General features: G+C 36.3%; 1 protein-coding gene across 1 annotated transcript; it reads left to right on the forward strand.

Annotated features, from left to right (window-relative positions):
- Positions 1–2,056: 2,056 nt before the first annotated feature.
- Positions 2,057–3,164, forward strand: PCYB_131150 (hypothetical protein; the record flags this gene model as incomplete). Its single annotated transcript, XM_004224140.1, has 5 exons — positions 2,057–2,299; positions 2,436–2,488; positions 2,608–2,663; positions 2,799–2,869; positions 3,066–3,164. The coding sequence occupies 5 exons, from the start codon at positions 2,057–2,059 to the stop codon at positions 3,162–3,164; spliced, it is 522 nt and encodes a 173-aa protein (XP_004224188.1).
- Positions 3,165–3,936: the final 772 nt, after the last annotated feature.

A 3,936-nucleotide genomic window follows, 5' to 3' on the forward strand; every position in this document is an offset into this window, starting at 1 on the left:
GAATGCAAAAAAAGCTACCTCATGTGGACAAAATTTTTGGTTGGTCTTTTCAGGGGGATAAATTTGTGGTTACCTTTTGAAGCTTGAAAAAGGCCACTTATGCGTTCTGCGGGGGGCAAAGTACAGCTAAGTAATTGTGTCAGTTGGGTTATTTTGAGGAGCTAGGTAACTTTAAGTGAATAACCTTATGCATATCGATGAAATAACGAAAATGCGCATGCTCGTGGAAAGACTGTAAACAGATTGGGAACAAAATTCCTGTATCTCGTTAATCATATAGTAGGGGGAGAAAAAACTCTTCATATTTACCAAACTTGCACAGGTGCAAAGAAGAACATAAAGAAAGTTCTACACAAGGGCGTTTTTTTAAACAAAAGCGAAAATATACATATGTGCAGGCACATATTTTGTACGGGTGTAATCCCCCCTTTCAGGAATTAATCTTTAAGAAGCATAAAAGGGAGATAAATATAAGGTCAACACGTTCGCGCCGCGGGTAAAACCCATCTCACAGTTTCATTCAAGCAGAAATGCTACAAAGCAGTAACACCATTGAGGTAAAATTCCCGTTTATTTATCCCCCATTCTTTTGCCTTTTTTTCTATGATGGATCAATCCTTTTTAGCCAAACTTTTGGGCATTGCGGGGTCGGTCATTGCGAAAGGTCCGGTGATTTGCAAAAATACAATGCCTCCTGTATTCATGTATAATTGATCCGTCCAAAGTAGCAACGGGCAAAAGGAACTCACATTTGACCTGCATATAAAGTCACATAATATGTACCATTCCTGCAGTTCACCTCCCCCTGCGAAGCGAAACAAAACAAAACAAAACTTATTTCATTTTTTTCGATTGTAGCTAAGTAAATATAGGATACAAATCAGCAAAATTCGAATGAATATTTTAACAGCGTTGCACTACGCGCCGTTCACTTTTTAAGATCGCACGACATTGGGTGGCACCCGCGTCGAAATTTTTCCTGCAGTTAGCGCGTGACTAACAAGGGAACCACAGAAAATAAAAAAAAATAAAATAAAAAAAATAAAAAAAAAATAAAAAATAAAATAAAATAATTGCTTAAATCACAGTTAAGCTAGTTAAAAAAAATTGGAAAATCCTTCACCTTGGGATATGACTCTTGAAAAGAATGAAAACACGCCTTTGCACTTTGCAATGTTCGCAAAGTCGTATGCAATTTTTTTCCATTTAAGAAGAAATATCGAAATATGCCCCTAGTCATAGTGAACAAAAAAAAGCAAAAAGCATGGCATTAAAAGAAAACAGTTCTTCAAAAAAGAAAAAAAAATTAGGAAGCTTAAAAAAGGTTAAGAAGAACAATGGAGCGAAGCTAAAGAAGGGATCATTACTGAAGAGGAAGAAACAGAACAATGACAATAACCGCAACCATAATGACAACAAAAAGCAGAAGGAGAAGGACAAATTAAATGAGCTGTACAAACTGGAAATTAAAAACTACAAAAAAAAGGGAAGGAAGAGAAAAAAGCACTATGATGGAAGTGAACAGGAAGTAGACTCCTCAGATGATAATTCTGATCTTCTGAATAACGAGTACAGTGATATAGGAGAAATAGCCTATCAAGTTAAAGAGCAAGTTAGCTTATATAAATTTTTGCTAAGAATGAGAATATTAACGCAGAAGGTTTTATGCCTGTCGAATAAACTCCCCCTTTTGCCATTCGTTGCATATAATGAAAAATTAGCAGATAAAGAAAAAAAAAATAAAAACGGAGTTGTCGAAAGCGAAAAAAATTGCATCAACATTAACAATTCGCTAAGCGATGTACAGCTTAATGAAGAAAAATTAAAAAATGACATTGCTGAACTGCTAACCATGTTACACAATTTGATAAAAAATAAATTCATCAAGGTAGACATTCCAGTAAATAAAAACGCATACAACGAAGTAAACATAATTTGTGATGAAGAAGATAAACCCTTTTTCGAAAATAGGAAAAAACTATATGAGCAAGATACCACCGAAAGTGAAAAAAAACTCTTTTCAGTAATTGATACATGGTTTAAATATTCTAAAAAAATGTGCCTAAACTTTTTTGACATTATGCATAAAATAACCAAAATCAGTTCAGTGAAAAGTTTAAAAACGTATGAGCAGCCTATATCTTCCCAAATTAGTCAAGTCATGTTTGACCTGCCTGCCCTCATTCAGAGTTCCTGTCCACAGACAATAAACTATAACGTTGTGGGGAAAGGACTCTACGAGCGGCTTTACGATGACGGGTCAAATTTTAGCTTGAACCAGTACATTTACGATGACGAGGTGAGGACGATGCGAAGCTGCTGTACGCCTCGCGTGTGTTTCTTTATTTGAAAGTATGTTGCTAGGCAACACCTACGTTGTACACTACCCTTTCGCGCAACTCTATACCATTCGCGTTCTTCACTCCCCCCTTTAGGTTTACTACAAGAAGTTTCTCCTGAATGCCATCCAAAATTTGAAGGATAATCAGTAATCATGAGAGAATATTATGCTTTTACCCACGCTATGTTTTTCACGGCATACCAACGCAGAAGCGTAAACGTATACGCACATATGCTTACTTATGTATCCCCCCTTTTTCCACGCAGGGAAGACAGCGAATTGCTTAAATCGCAACGGGAAATTTACAAAATAAAAAAAAAATGTAACAAGAAAAGAGGAAATTCAATTGTTGCCCTTGTGTGCATTTTGGCAATTTTTTTTTTTTACCCCCATTTTATATATTCAATGTAAAGCATAATATTACACAATTTGATACGTGTACTTTTTTCCCCTTCAGATGAAAGCAAGCATGTGAACAAGGGCAAAATCACCTCTTTTGACCCCATTCCCAAATTAGTGAATTTCATGGTTCGAAAATAAATAGGCGAATGGCGCGCGTCACGTGATTAAAGCGGTCGCCTCTCATCCTGATTGCACATCCCTGTGTTGATAATGTGTGCGGAGGAATTTGCGCCTGTTTCTCTGCAACACAATTTGTTAATTTTTGTTTCATTTTTTTTATATGCCGCTTTTTCCCCTTTCTTTTTTTTTTTTTAAACTGCAGCTGCCGGAACCGCGTGATAGCAGAATCGAAAGCACCTACGATTATATGGACAACCCCGAACTTGTGGAAGTCCTTCTATCATCCCTGTTTCAAAGTTAAATTTTTTGTTTGTTTGTTTGTTTTTTTTATTTTTTACTTTTTTATTTTGTTTCCACTTCGTAAAACACGCTCATCTCAATGCGCATTTGTTTTGGTACATCCCTTTTTATGTACTCGATTTTTCATCAAAAACGGCTACCTTTTTTTTTTCACCTTAAAAATGAAACATACCTGCCGCTTCGTTTTAATCACGCTCAATTCGTTCAGCAAAAAAAAAAAAAAGGGAAAAAAAGGCTTGCCACTAATTTAGGTGGCATGTCGGTTGTTCACGCGGAGTAGGGGTGTTATTATATGTTCGGAAAAAAAAAAAAAATGGTGCTTTGGCTCATGAGACTACCAAAAGCGTAAAAATAAAAACTGGCCAAAATTGGAAATGGAGGCTTGCGAGTTTGTTCGGTTTTGTCATTTGAGGCCTTTTTTTTGCCAACAATTTGGTGGGAATCATTATTTTACTTTTCGCTTGTTCACTTTCCCGCGTACATGTACAAGATAAGCATGCCCACGCATACAGCATGAGAAGAACATACCCCAACAGTGAAGAAATACCAGCGTACAGCGCACTGCATCATATTAATGTAACAACATTTTATATAATTATATTACGCACAGTGCGGCGTCGCGGATGCGCATCATATATCCTCGACGTCGTTTTGCTTTTTGCCGGAACGTAACTCTTAGCGAAGGGGAAAAAAGTCCTGGCAATTTGGAAAAGCCATTTTTTTATCATTTTTCTTATGAGCCATTTGAAAGTTTTTTTTTTTTTTTTTTTTTT

This window comes from Plasmodium cynomolgi, chromosome 13 (assembly GCF_000321355.1).
Source record: "Plasmodium cynomolgi strain B DNA, chromosome 13, whole genome shotgun sequence".
Taxonomy (NCBI): Eukaryota; Apicomplexa; class Aconoidasida; order Haemosporida; family Plasmodiidae; genus Plasmodium; species Plasmodium cynomolgi.